The sequence below is a fragment of the Pseudophryne corroboree genome, chromosome 1, assembly GCF_028390025.1.
Source record: "Pseudophryne corroboree isolate aPseCor3 chromosome 1, aPseCor3.hap2, whole genome shotgun sequence".
Taxonomy (NCBI): Eukaryota; Metazoa; Chordata; class Amphibia; order Anura; family Myobatrachidae; genus Pseudophryne; species Pseudophryne corroboree.
The window spans coordinates 796671827-796685184 of NC_086444.1; the positions used below are offsets into that span (position 1 = coordinate 796671827).

Consider the following 13358-nt stretch of genomic DNA (forward strand, 5'->3'; position numbering starts at 1 on the left):
TAGTCTCCATGGGATACGGGAGCAGCCTACCCACCATAGTGCCCCTGTTCACACTATCACGCCAGAAACAGTGCCTCATCTGGGCTTGTGATGTCGCTAATTGGACCGTGAAGGACTGGCAACATGTGGTGTGCTTTGATGAGTAAGAGTTCCAGTTGTTTTGGGCTGATGGTAGAGATCGGGTGTGGGCGGACCCCATGAGGCCATGGACCCCAGTTGTCAACAACGCACCGTGCAGGCTAGTGGTGTCGAGTGTGTTCATGTGGCAAGGCTGGGTCCGATCATCTACCTGAACATGTCAATGACCGGTAACCACTATGTTGCAGTGCTTGGTGACCATTTGCAGCATTTTATGAACTTCATGTACCCCCACAACAATGGAATATTCCAGCAGGATAATGCACCATGTCATTGGTCTCAAATTGTCTAGAATTGGGATAAGGAACATTCTGGGGAGTTCCGTCGAATAGTGTGGCAATTGTGTGGAGAGGTCTATTTGCACCTAAGATTTCCCAACTACATATATCAGGCAGCTCTGGGAAGCTATCCAGACAGAATGGATCAACATCTCTCCAGAGGTATTCTGTCCACTTGTGAAATTGATGCCATGTTAAGTAGGTGCACTTCACAGAGCTACAGGGGTTCTGACACAATACCATGCACCTGTCCCATGACTGTTATATATGTCATCAGACCCTGGAACAATAATGCACAAGAAAATGAGGAGTCCCTTCTGCGCTCATCCAACAACAATAAACAGTAATGCAGTGAATTGTGAGTTCTTAATTGATCAGTCTATGACTCAAATACAGTCTCTTTTTCAGTTCTTGTTCAAAGCGGAAGTGCTGGGTGTAGGGAGACTCAATGCGTACCGTACTCACAAGGAGTCGTGGTGTGTCCCACGTATATGGGTATCTTTGGTATCTTGATTCTTCTTTCTCTTTTCCGAGGTGGAGGGTTCTTATCCTCGTCGTTGGAAAAAAGAAAAATGGGACAAAAGAGCAACTGATGGTGTAGTATGTTCGTGCAAGCAGGAGATCACTGGATATGGATAGGTGATGGGGTATCATCAAAGTGACTCTAAGGGTGGTGATCCGGAATTTTCGTCCTTTCTATACGTAATGATATAGAAGTGGATGGTGCTCGGAATGAGTGGTGTTTTAACGCGTACCTTACTCACGTTAAATCAGGGTTGATCTTCCATGTAAAGGTATCTTTGGTCCTTCGTTGTTCGTTCTTCCTCTTATTTTCTTCCTTCCTCACAGAGATAGTGCTGGATCGGAGTTGTTTTCTCAGTGAAAAAGCAGAAGAGAACAGATATTGGTGTGGTACGTACGTAACAGCACGTGGTTATGTGACTGTTAGAGCAATGAGTGACCTTTATGTTTAAACTGATGGTCAGGTGCGTACCACACTCACATCCATACGGGGAAGGAAAAAGCGCATCAAGGTATCTTTCCCTTGGACTGGAATTGTATCATTCAGTCACTCACACCCGAATTGGACACAGGATAGATGAGAAATGGGCGTACCCGACTCACACTTAAAGGTGTTAAGATCTGCACATAAGGGTATCTTTAAGATGTTCCTAAAAGTCCTGGCTCTCCGATTCTCACATGGGTGGCGGTGTATATATGAGGAGGAGAGTGGAGTGTCAATAAATCATGAATGGAGTATTGACACGTAAAAAATTTATTAAACACAAACAGAAATGGAAAAACTGGCAACAAACCAGTGGTCAATGCAGAAAAGGCGCCAGCAAGGATGGGTGAAAGATGTTGAAAAGGGTCCGGATTAACCTCACCTTAGCTGGTACCGTCCTGATTAGTCACTGGTAGTCCTGGCCCTCACACCAATGCGTTTCGACATAGAAGTCTTTTTCAAGGTGTGTGATGAGGGCACTGGTACAGATATTTATACCCCCTGACAGGAAGTCATGTGATGGGGGTGGGGTTACATCATTGTGCAATTGCATACATAAAGTAAAGTAAAATAGGCAATAAACATCCAAAAATAAAACTTGACAAGTGAGCACTAAAATAGTAAGATAATATATTTAAAACTTAATTAGAAATACTACGTTTAGAAGGTCTTAAAGGTTACTTCCTATCGGGTGGAACGCATAAATTACCGGAAGTGACGCTAATGCGTTCCACACCGAACGGAGGGATAGATTGAGTATTAAAAAATGATTAAGCCTTAAATCCTCCCCATGGGTTGAATACCTATTACGGGCATGGTGTAAATGAGTGTGATAATTGTATTACATTTATCCGGGAGCGCAAGCAAGCGTCTCCGTAACATGCTCGCGCTCCCGGAAGTGGTGTATATGCAGTCATGTTGTGGACCGCATAGACAGGAAGTGACGGGAATGCGTTCCACCGGCCCCGAGACCGCAACGAGAAGTGACGTGAATGCGTTCCACCGGCCCCGAGATCGCGACCCTTCCTGTAGGTGGAGCGCAGAGAACTTATTGTGCGTTCCACTGAAAATATGAGGTTTTACAGCATATAGTGAAAAGGGCCAAATCAAGTGTAATATGTAGATGGCAAAATACAAGAATTAGATAAAATAATTAAATAGAAGGGCAAAATTAGATATATAGAACTGGCATAAATAAAATGATGTTTAAAAACACAAACATGAATAAACATCTGGTAAAACAGTTAGAGGTATAAATGACCCTGGTTAATATACGCATAATATCTGGGATCAAAAAAAAGGGGGACCCAAGCAGAGTCCTCAGAAGATTTAGGAGGGATCTGGACGGGTGGGTTGTTCTTACAGAAACCACTTGGTCTCAAATTCTAGATTAAGACCTTTAGGTTTTAAAGTGCCCAAATTAAATATACTCCTCATCTCGGTCCGGGCAAGTCTTTCCTCAATGTCGCCTTTTCTCCAATTCCCTAGTACTGCTTGGATACCGCAGAATGAGGCTAATTCCGATGTTTTGCAGTCATGTTCTTCCTTAAAATGTGCTGAGATCCCATGTGTTAGCAGTCCTTTCTTAATATTCCTCAGGTGTTCACCCATTCTTTCTTTGAGTTTTCTAGTGGTTCTCCCCACATATTGTTTGTTGCATTTGCATTGTACAAGATATACAACATTTTTACTATCGCACGTTATAAATTCACCAATATTATATTTCTTTTGGTTACTTGTGGACATATAACTGGTTATGACTGATGTGCTACTTTTGCAATTACGGCACATTTGGCAAGTGCCGCAGCGGTAAAAGCCCTTATTTTTAATGGTCAGAGTTCTTTTTGGAACCTCCAATGCGCTTTTAACTAAGCGTTTCCGGAAGTTGTCCGCTTTTCGGTAGATGAATCGTGGTTTATCTGGTATGTATTGTCTGAGTATAGGGTCCTGTTGGAGTAATCCCCAATTCTTTTTCACAATGTGCTCGAATCCTTTATATTGGCTGTTAAATTTCGTAATGAAGGTAACCTTGTCACCCTCAGTTCCTTTTCCACCTTTCTCGAAATTCTCTGTAGGTCTTATCATCAATTCTCTATCCGTTTGTAGATATTTTTCATAAGGTTCGTCCAATGTTTTGGTCTGATAACCCTTTTTATAAAATTGCTTTTTCATCAGTGTACCTTGCTCATGATAGTCTCTTAGTCTAGAGCAGTTCTTCCTTATTCTGTGGAACTGGCTGCCTGGAACTGAAGATAGCCAGTTGGGATGGTGGTTACTACTGGAGGGGATGAACGAATTACAATCGGTCGGCTTAGAGTATGTTTTAGTGTGTAAGATGTCTTCTTCAATAAATATAGACAAATCCAAAAAGTTTACATTGGTGGTGCTCTTCTGGAAAGAGAGTGCGATATTTCTGTCGTTTGAGTTGAGGAAATTGCAGAAGGCATCCAACGAGGTGGCATCACCCCTCCAAATGAAGAGGATGTCGTCTATATAGTGCTTCCATAGCACCAGGTTCGCCCCATAATCCGGGTTGCCATGGACAGATTTTTCCTCCCAAAGGGCCATGAATAAATTTGCGTAGCTGGGGGCGAACCTGGTGCCCATGGCTGTCCCATGTAATTGGAGGTAAAAGGAACTATCAAACCAAAAAAAGTTGTTGGTTAAAATAAATTCAATGCTTTCCAAAACGAAAGATGCTGTGTCACTTGGAATGGTTCCTATTTCCAGAAAATAGGAGGTGGCTTCCAAGCCATGTTGATGGCTGATGGATGTGTATAGTGAAGTGACGTCAGCTGTCACCAGGGTAAATTCAGATGACCAATTAATGTGTTGAAGTTCCTGTAGAACAGCAGTGGAGTCCCTTAAGTAAGAGGTGGTGTTCTGTGCCAGTGGTTGGAGGATATAATCTATGTATTGGGATAAATTGGATGTGACCGACTCTGTGCCGGCTACTATTGGTCGACCTGGCGGATGTAGATTGTCTTTGTGGATCTTAGGGAGAGTATAAATGACTGGTATGGACGGATGAGAGATGGTGATGAAATCCCGTTCCTTATCTGTAATCACTTTCTTACGTTCATATTTGACAAGGAGATCTGTCAGTCTTTTGGATATCCCTTCCGACGGATTTCCTCTGAGTTTTTTGTAAGTCCTTCCATCATTCAGCTGTCTCTCTATCTCTGCCTTGTAGTCTTCAAAGTTCTGGACCACCACAGATCCACCTTTGTCAGCTGGCTTAATGACAATGGTGTTATTATCCTGGAGGCCTTTCAGGGCGTTCCTTTCTGCTTTAGTCAAGTTAGACTTGGTGGTGTTCTTAAAAGTGGTGTTTTCAAGCTTGAAAACTCAAAAAACTCAGAGGAAATTGACACTCCACTCTCCTCCTCATATATACACCGCCACCCATGTGAGAATCGGAGAGCCAGGACTTTTAGGAACATCTTAAAGATACCCTTATGTGCAGATCTTAACACCTTTAAGTGTGAGTCGGGTACGCCCATTTCTCATCTATCCTGTGTCCAATTCGGGTGTGAGTGACTGAATGATACAATTCCAGTCCAAGGGAAAGATACCTAGATGCGCTTTTTCCTTCCCCGTATGGATGTGAGTGTGGTACGCACCTGACCATCAGTTTAAACATAAAGGTCACTCATTGCTCTAACAGTCACATAACCACGTGCTGTTACGTACGTACCACACCAATATCTGTTCTCTTCTGCTTTTTCACTGAGAAAACAACTCCGATCCAGCACTATCTCTGTGAGGAAGGAAGAAAATAAGAGGAAGAACGAACAACGAAGGACCAAAGATACCTTTACATGGAAGATCAACCCTGATTTAACGTGAGTAAGGTACGCGTTAAAACACCACTCATTCCGAGCACCATCCACTTCTATATCATTACGTATAGAAAGGACGAAAATTCCGGATCACCACCCTTAGAGTCACTTTGATGATACCCCATCACCCCATCACCTATCCATATCCAGTGATCTTCTGCTTGCACGAACATACTACACCATCAGTTGCTCTTTTGTCCCATTTTTCTTTTTTCCAACGACGAGGATAAGAACCCTCCACCTCGGAAAAGAGAAAGAAGAATCAAGATACCAAAGATACCCATATACGTGGGACACACCACGACTCCTTGTGAGTACGGTACGCATTGAGTCTCCCTACACCCAGCACTTCCGCTTTGAACAAGAACTGAAAAAGAGACTGTATTTGAGTCATAGACTGATCAATTAAGAACTCACAATTCACTGCATTACTGTTTATTGTTGTTGGATGAGCGCAGAAGGGACTCCTCATTTTCTTGTGCATTATTGTTCCAGGGTGATTGAGTGATCATCCGTTGGCGTCCCCACTGCAGCTCTCTGAGGCGCAGCAGTCCTCTACCTCCTCTCTTTTATGTCATCAGACCCCTCCACATGCCCTTTTTATGCCTTCAGACCCGTACAAATGCCCCTTCTATGGCACTCTTTAAAGGTGTAATATTTTTGCCACTGCTTTAGGAAAGATGTAATCAGTTTACCGTCTGTACCCGTGAGGAATCAGACCTCTTCCACACACCCCTTTTATGCCATCTGACCTTACACCTGTCCTTTATATAGCATCAGACCCCTCCAAATGACCCTTGTACAGATTTACCAATGTAAAACACTACCATGGGCTGGATTGATAATAAATAAGACTACTGTGTCATACATGTGTGCCAGGTTTGATATTCTGGTTCCTCTAGAACAGCCTCCTGTAATAGGGGAGTTCCCTAAATGGTCCCAGCACTACTAAAACACCATTTATTCTCTGTATCAAGAGACAGTTCCATGGACCATTCAAGAGGATTTTACAGGTAGCTGTTCCAGGCAAATATATATTTGAACACTGGCAACTGGAAACACTTCTCACCTGTTAAGATACAGCTCTACAAGAACAGGAAGAATGCTGCCTGTCTATCAAACACATCAGTCCGGGGACTGCGCTATGGGACAGCCTCACCCCTGCTGTGACAACAAACCCTGCTCCTTTACCACAGGCACCAAGCTCTGCCACGCCCATGCAAGCTTAAATAATGTAAACGTCCGACCACTAGGTAGCCCCATCCGACCAACAGTCCACCAGGAAATTTCCTGTTGAGCTTATGGACAATTCACTCCTGGTTATGAGTCATAGGTGCTGCTGGAAGGGACAGAGCACAGATGGACACATCAGGAGGGTGGAGTGGTACACCTCTGTACCCATGGGTACTGTACCCCCTGCTGTATGAAAAAAAAATAATATATATAGCAAAGTTACCTTTAGGTTTTGACGAATCATCACCTAAAATATTAAATGTACTGTTAGCAAAAGTATAATAATACTGTATAATATGCAACTCTGTATCATTACATTCATCAGTTAGAAAATCAATACTTCTATTAAAAAAATCTAACTAATGACATCACTGACATATTATTTATATCTATAAATTGTTATGTTCTCCAAAACCAATATGGCAACCAGTACTTCAAGTATTGCTATGTAAATATAGCACAGTTCACCATTGGGAAACATTGCACCCTCCCTGAAACTGAGTAGGACACAGTCATGTTAGTAGTTGTGTTCCCATTACTAGCATGTATAAGAAATGACTATGGCCCTCATTCCGAGTTCACTCGCTAGCTGCTTTTAGCAGCAGTGCAAACGCTAAGCCGCCTCCCTCTGGGAGTGTATTCATTCAGTTTCTGAGTAGCTGCAGACCTACTCCTACCTTGCGATCATTTCAGTCTGTTTAGTTCCTGTTTTGACATCACAAACACGCCCTGCGTTCGGCCAGCCACTCCCCCGTTTCCCCAGGCACGCCTACGTTTTTAGCTGACACGCCTGCATTTTTCAGCACACTCCTGGAAAACGGTCAGTTACCTCCCAGAAACACCCTACGCCTATCAATCACTCACCGATTAGCAGAGCGACTGAAAAGCGTCGCTAGACCTTGTGTGAAACTGCATCGGCTTTTGTGAAAGTACTTTGCGCGTACGCACTGCGTGCCATACGCATGCGCAGAAATGCCGATTTTTTTTTGCCTGATCGCTGCGCTGCGAACAACGGCATCTAGCGATCAACTCGGAATGACCCCCTATAGCAACAGCACACCTCTCTTCTCTAGGGATGAGGCCCGGCAAATGCTTGCTGCAGTGCTTGCAATATGTACTGTAACTCAATATACCTTTCTGCTCTACATTTTTCTTAAAACATTGACAACAATAATAGTAATAATGACAGAGAAATACAAGATACATTTTTAGACAATTTAGCCAAGGCATAACCATACATAAGGGCGGTATCAAATTAGCTACGGTTAACTAACCACCAGGGCTATCCAATTAGTACCCAAAGCTCTGGCAGGCAAAAAACAAATCTGCAAGGGAGTTGGTTGTTAGACAGTTAAAAGGTTGACAGTCAATAGGTCGACACCAAAGGGTCAACAGTCAAAAGGCCGACAGGGTCAAAGGGTCGACAGTCAACAAGGTCAAAAGGTTGGCAGGGCAAATGGTGGAAATCAAAAGGTCGACACACATATGGTCGACACATGTTTTTTAAGCAAAGGGAAACACTGAGCCCAAAGAAAGCCCGCAAGGGGAGGGGGAGGGGGGATCATTTCACAAATTTGGGTGAATTATGTTTAAAAGCACAAAATATATATATATTTTTTTAAATCTACTTTTTTGTGTTGACCTTTTGACCCTGTAGATCATTTGACCATGGTGACCTTTTGCCAGTCGACCTTTTGACTGTCAATCAAATGCTGTCAATCTTTATAATGTCTGTCTTCTGTATCACACCCATCCGCGACAAGCATGCATTTTTTCCTGATCGCGGCCGCAAAAAACACATTAGTCCTCGACTTTTCGTAGATCCTATGTGTTTTTGCATGCAAACTGAATTTTTTTGGGATGGAAAAAATGAGGGCTAATTGAAGGGGCAGAAAAAAAAAACTTTTATTTGATTGCCTCCATCATAACAATTTTTTTTCCTTCTACCACTCTGTGTGTGTGTAGGGATTCTATTAGAAGGACAAATGTAACACTGCTCAGCTAACAGCCAGCCACGTTTGGGTAAACATGCATTCAAGCTTGCAGTCACAGAGTTGACAGTCTTCACTGCCTCTCTTCCAATATATAGACCACAGGGCAAGGGTGATACTTCATAGGTGTTGCTGGAATAGACAGAACAAAATTTGGGGTAAGTTCTAGCAATAAATTTGGGGTAAGTTCTAGTCATTGTCCCTATGCCCCAGTTCTACTTTTCTGTGCCTCAGGAGGGTGAACTGGCATTGCAGGGTACCCGTCAGTTCTGTGCTAATTGAGGCTGTAATCTCAGCGGTGTAAAATGGAAAAAATATAGCAAAGTTACTTTCGGGTTTTAATGAAGCCACCCCTAAAATATAAGGAAATTACTGTTAGAAACTATAATATAATATAATATGCAACTCACAGGAAAAAATAAATAAATACAAATACATGTCTGAGGCCTTCATAGCTGCTCGTAGCAGCTGATGATTCAGCTCCCGGCTTCTAGCTCACGAGGCTCCCGGGGTAGATAGATAGATAGATATTAAAACGGGATGTAGTTACGAACAGCACTCAGTCAGTGTAAAGCACACAAGGCTTTACCTTTACAGCAAGTGCTGTTTTACACACTATACCATTTCACACCCCCCCTTCCCCCCAGGCTGCCATGATATACATAACAATACACATTTACCTGTGTACCAATTGCTTCTGGGTGCAACTACCATGTTCTGTTGCGCGGGTGCCATCACTAATATTTATTGTCCCAAGAGGTCATAATCTGATAAATTTACTACAGCATACATATTTTTACTTATTTTTTCATGATTTTTAAAATATAATGTAATAACATGTTTCATTACCTGTGCAATTGTATTCGTCTTCTCCACTGAGACAATCCATTTCACCATTGCACACATAACTCGATGGAATGCATGTGTCTGACTTACAGTGAAAGCCTTTCTGACATACTGGAATAGCATAACATAATAAATAGGTTTGTAAACAGCTGTAAAAATAAAATAAAGACTAGCTAAAAGGAAAGTTAGAGACAAATCTACTGTGGAACTACAAGTACTAGTATGCTTATTGCATAATATTTCTTCTTCCACTTTACCTTTACAGCATAATTCATCACTAAGATCTCCACAATCATTTTCCCCATTACAGGTGTCACTCATAGCAATACATTTCTCATTCACACAAGTGAACTGGTCCTCTTGGCATTCTGCAATAAAACAATGAAGCAGTTTTATTTCTAAAGTAATATGAACTATGTGCTTAATACAATCAAGTTGATCGCAGCAGGAAATTTTTTAGCAGTTGGGCAAAACCATATGCACTGCAGGGGAGGCAGATATAACATGTGCAGAGAGAGTTAGATTTGGGTGGGGTGTGTTCAATCTGCAATCTAAATTGCAGTGTAAAAATAAAGCAGCCAGTATTTACCCTACACAGAAACAAAATAACCCACCCAAATCTATCTCTCTCTGCACATGTTATATCTGCCCCCCCTGCAGTGCACATGGTTTTGCCCAACTGCTAAAAAATTTCCTGCGATCAACTTGGAATTACCCCCAATGTGTGTTCTTTTATTATTATTACAAAGAGAATTGTCATATAATTGCATTTCTTATACAACTTTATGGCTAAAAGGTGAAGATCTGGCAACCAGTTTCTTAAGACACGAATACCCCTTTCACATCGCACAAATAACCCGGTACCGACACGGCATATTGCCGTGTCGAACCGGGTCAGTGTGCGATGTGAAAGCACACTGGCCGATTTAGCGGGTCGCCTGACCCGGTAAATCAACCCGGTAAAAAAGAAGGGTTTTACCCGGGTTGATTACCGGGTCAGGTGCGGTGTGAATGGGAGCCGTGTCGATGCGACACGGTTCCCATTCACAAGATAGGGAGAGGCGGCGCTGGAGATGAGCTCATCTCCCGACGCCGCCTCCATCCCCGCCCCTGCTGCTGCTGCGCGCTCCGTTGTTATGGCAACCGACCCGGTATATTGCCGGGTCGGAAAGCCAGCAGCGGAGTGCAAATGCCGGATCCCACCCGGTAAGTACACGTTTGTCTTACCGGGTAGGATCCGGCATTTGCAGTCTGAATGCAGCATTAGAAACATAGAAACATTGAATTTGATGGCAGATAAGAACCACTTGGCCATCTAGTCTGCCCCTTTTTTTTAATCCTTTAGGTAATCCTAACCCTTTTTGAACCTTAATTCTTTGTAAGGATATTCATATGCCTATCCCAAGCATGCCCAAACTGCTCCACAGTCCTAGCCTCCACCACCTCCGATGGGAGGCTTCTCCACTTATCCACCACCCCTTCTGTGAAGTAATTTCTCCCCAAATTTCCCCTGAACCTCCCCCCCTCCAGTCTCAGTGTATGTCCTCAAGTTCTAATACTTCTCTTCCTTTGAAGAATGTTTCCCTCCTGAACTTTTCCAAGACCCTTGATATATTTGAAAGTTGCTATCATGTCAAACTATCAAGGGGATATATTACAACCAGGGTGGTAATAATGCCACTAGGAGTTGGGATGTACAATTACGTGAAGGCCTATTGGATGTGGGATGCAGTGTGTGTAGGAGGGGCTGTTACCGAGTTAAATAGAAGAGCTATACCTTGAGATCACAACTGTGTGGTTTAACCAAAGTGAAAAGTCGTAGACAAAACTCATGTCAAAAGTTCTAACTTTCCATACATAATGTAACAGGACGTTTTACAATACCAGCTATTTGTAAATGCATATGCTTTAGGAATGACTAATGTTTTTCCCCAAACTATATGCTTTACCTACTGCAGCATTTATTATGGCAATGCTGCACAAATAGGATTAATTTATCTCCTTTTACAGGAAGCACTCCATCACCCAGCTAAAGTCACAAAAATAACACTGTCAAGATATGCCAATATATGCATATGTTTTAAATGTATTTGTGTGTTACAGGATGGATCTATTCTCATGAAAGTTTCCACTTTTTTTTTCAGTTTTATATACTTCTGAACTATATGTTAATAAGCACTCAGTTCAGTGAGTTTCATTCTAATATTATTACAAAGAGGAGCAGTGTAGGTTTAGTAACCAACACGGAGGGAAATTAGTTTCCATTATCATAAAAAGGATAACAGAAAAGACTTACTGCGTATACCAGCAAATGGCATGGGTTTTGTCTGCACTGGTATCGCAGTAATATTTGTTGTATTTACAAACCTATATGGATTCTGTTAACCGCACTGCTCATTCCTACCTACCGGACTGATTCACCCTCTCTACTGCCGGTAAGTGGCCACTAGTTTCCCGATGCCTTCGCTCTGAGCACTGCGAGACCGTCTGGTGTATCCTGCAGAGTACCGGGATGGCAAGTAACCTGGTGTTGCAGCCTAGTGTATGGAGGAGGGGGTGCAAAGCATGGAGTATATGGCAATAGCAGAATATGGAGGAGGTGCCACTATATGGATGGGTATGGGAGTGCCGTGTGTATATAGGGGCAGTATATGCTTGAGGATCAGTGTACATAGAGTTGTGTGGCCCCCGAATGGAGCTCAGTTGAGCGCCCTCCAGTGGCCGGCAGAGACAGCAGAGGTGAGGAGCAGCTTTATATGTGTATATATATATATATATATATACACACACACACACACACACACACACATATATGTGTAAGCAAAATCACTGATGCACATGGCAGTCCCCAAACGCCTCAGCGCCACTGCACCTCCACCAAGATGCGCCACAACATACACACAAACAAAGCAAAACTAAACCCCCAAATATACCCAATGAACAGACGCCTCCGAAGCTGCCTCCCGCAACGCCGCCAAAAGCTCCGGCGATGCAAGAAATCGACGCCAGACAGCTCAAACATGCCGCACAACAACGGCAAACACACCAACCCCGAAACTTGTATCTCCGCACACACAGCAACAAAGATGCACCTCAGTGACACCCAACGCAACAGCAACAATACAGCAGAACCAGTAGAGGGACATGTACTAAACAGTGATAAAAATGGAGGAGTGAGCCAGCGGAGAAGTTGCCCATGGCAACCAATCAGCACTGATGTAACATTTATAATTTGCATACCATAAAAGTATTTCTCTGACGTCCTAAGTGGATGCTGGGACTCCGTAAGGACCATGGGGATTAGCGGCTCCGCAGGAGACTGGGCACAGCTAAAGAAAGCTTTAGGACTACCTGGTGTGCACTGGCTCCTCCCACTAAGACCCTCCTCCAGACCTCAGTTAGATTTCTGTGCCCGGCTGAGCTGGATGCACACTAGGGGCTCTCCTGAGCTTCTAGAAAGAAAGTATATTTAGGTTTTTTATTTTACAGTGAGATTTGCTGGCAACAGACTCACTGCAGCGAGGGACTAAGGGGAGAAGAAGCGAACCTACCTAACAGGTGGTAGTTTGGGCTTCTTAGGCTACTGGACACCATTAGCTCCAGAGGGATCGACCGCAGGACCCGACCTTGATGTTCGTTCCCGGAGCCGTGCCGCCGTCCCCCTTACAGAGCCAGAAGCATGAAGAGTCCGGAAAATCGGCGGCAGAAGACTTCGGTCTTCACCAAGGTAGCGCACAGCACTGCAGCTGTGCGCCATTGCTCCTCATGTACACCTCACACTCCGGTCACTGATGGGTGCAGGGCGCTGGGGGGGGGGGGGGGGGGGGGGGCGCCCTGAGGGCAATGTAAGACACCTTGGCTGGCAAATTATCACAATATATAGTCCCAGGGCTATATATGTGATAAATTACCCCTGCCAGAATCCATAAAAAAGCGGGAGAAAAGTCTGCGAAAAAGGGGCGGAGCTATCTCCCTCAGCACACTGGCTCCATTTTCTCTTCACAGTGCAGCTGGAAGACAGCTC

General features: G+C 43.6%; 1 protein-coding gene across 4 annotated transcripts in view; it reads right to left on the bottom strand.

Annotated features, from left to right (window-relative positions):
* The window catches only part of CFI (complement factor I), a 130125-nt gene that overhangs the window by 63942 nt on the left and 52825 nt on the right, over positions 1-13358 (bottom strand). For all 4 annotated transcript variants that reach the window (XM_063918781.1, XM_063918790.1, XM_063918797.1 and 1 more), the window contains exons 5-7: positions 9592-9702; positions 9338-9445; positions 6721-6744 (exon numbers count right to left, since the gene is read on the bottom strand). In XM_063918781.1, the coding sequence (XP_063774851.1) occupies positions 6721-6744; positions 9338-9445; positions 9592-9702 (243 nt within the window). The remainder of the gene's footprint in view (positions 1-6720; positions 6745-9337; positions 9446-9591; positions 9703-13358) is intronic.